Raw genomic sequence first — 1,452 nt, forward strand, 5'->3', positions numbered from 1 at the left:
CTCCTATATAATACATCCTTGTAATATCAATATACACAACAATCTTGTAACAATACATCAATCAATAATATACATCAATATATTTTTACATGGTATCAGAGCTAGGTTAAGAACCTAGTATTTTCGCTTCACCGGCGGGCGGCAGCCTCGCCTTGGCCGCCCGCCGGACCTCTCATCTTCCAACTATTTCTGCATGCCGGATTTTCATCCATCAAAACCAACACCACCTCGCTGCCGTCATCCACTTCTCCCCCTCTGCTTTCTTCATCTTCTCCGGTGATGCTTCCGGAACAACTCCCACCACTGCTACTGCTACTACTGCTTCCACTACTACCAGTAAAATTCGTCCCAGACAAGTTACTGCCCGAGACACTACTGGGACTGTTCGAAGGCAAATCCAAATCACTGCACCAACGGGTCTTCCTACAACTACCACGCCATAGTACATCATGAAAAGCATATTGTTCCAAGGAGAAGAAGTCAATTGCTCCAACAAAACCTTCTTTGCAACAGTTTTGTTGCCCTTCTTTCCTTTGAAGATCAGATCCATCCATTTGTGAAAGAAATTGCCATTCGGTCCCTAATTTCTCTCAGCTCGGTTTCAAGCCAGCTGCAGAGTCCATCCCCTGCTTGGGCTGATGCTGAAGATCGCAGCGTTGCTCTCCTATTTGACAGAACAGCCTGTGCACCCTCTAGATTTCCCATCTCAGCCATCTCTTGTGCCTCTGCAATTCCTTCTGCTACCCACAAGCGATTCCTCTGCCGATCAACATCTAAGCTCGGTATCAAATCCATAGGTGAAAGAACCTCAGGTCGCCGTATCTCAACTCGCTCGCCTTCTATAAGTACCATCTCTTTTGATACAGTGTCCTTGTACGAACACACTATATCCAACAACGATGTCTTTTTCGGCCTTTCCACACCTTCAGCAGCTGAAACTATGGGAATTGAAAGGTTAAACAAAAATTCTTTCTCCTCGTCTGCATACAGATCGCCGACCTTGATCAAACCTTGCTGCCCTTGATTGGACATTCCACTCGGGTATCTTCCAGATGGTATGAATCCGATCTTTACCCCGGGTGACACTGACCTCACGGTTAGTTGAAGTTCTTGAGCCACACACAGAAGACCAAACCCATCTCTCTCTTCTCTCTCTGCAACTCTCTAGCTGGGTCTCTCTCTCTGCAACGCACATGGGGCACCCACTCAATCTCTTTCTCTCTCTCTCACTTTGACACATTAATTTTCTTTTTCTTCTTTTTTTTATTTTCCTTTTCCTACATCTATCTATATATATATATATATATAGTTTTTATTCTCCTTCCTTTTCTTTTTTAATCAGACCGATCCACCGCCCAACCTTTATTTTCATTATTATACAGCTTAATTGCTGCTCTCGATTCGCCTTGTTCCCCACTCTCTCCTTTATTATTTTTTTTTTTATTCCTTATT

The 1,452-nt window shown here is 43.8% G+C and overlaps 1 protein-coding gene across 1 annotated transcript; it reads right to left on the reverse strand.

Annotated features, from left to right (window-relative positions):
* Window positions 1-540: 540 nt before the first annotated feature.
* On the reverse strand, window positions 541-1,032 carry LOC145813185 (putative E3 ubiquitin-protein ligase WAVH2). The gene has a single exon (XM_082908455.1). The coding sequence runs from the start codon at window positions 1,030-1,032 to the stop codon at window positions 541-543; it is 492 nt and encodes a 163-aa protein (XP_082764581.1).
* Between the last annotated feature and the right edge of the window lie 420 nt (window positions 1,033-1,452).

The sequence above is a fragment of the Camellia sinensis genome, chromosome 15 (assembly GCF_055761805.1).
Source record: "Camellia sinensis isolate YWXY chromosome 15, ASM5576180v1, whole genome shotgun sequence".
In the NCBI taxonomy this organism is placed as follows: domain Eukaryota; kingdom Viridiplantae; phylum Streptophyta; class Magnoliopsida; order Ericales; family Theaceae; genus Camellia; species Camellia sinensis.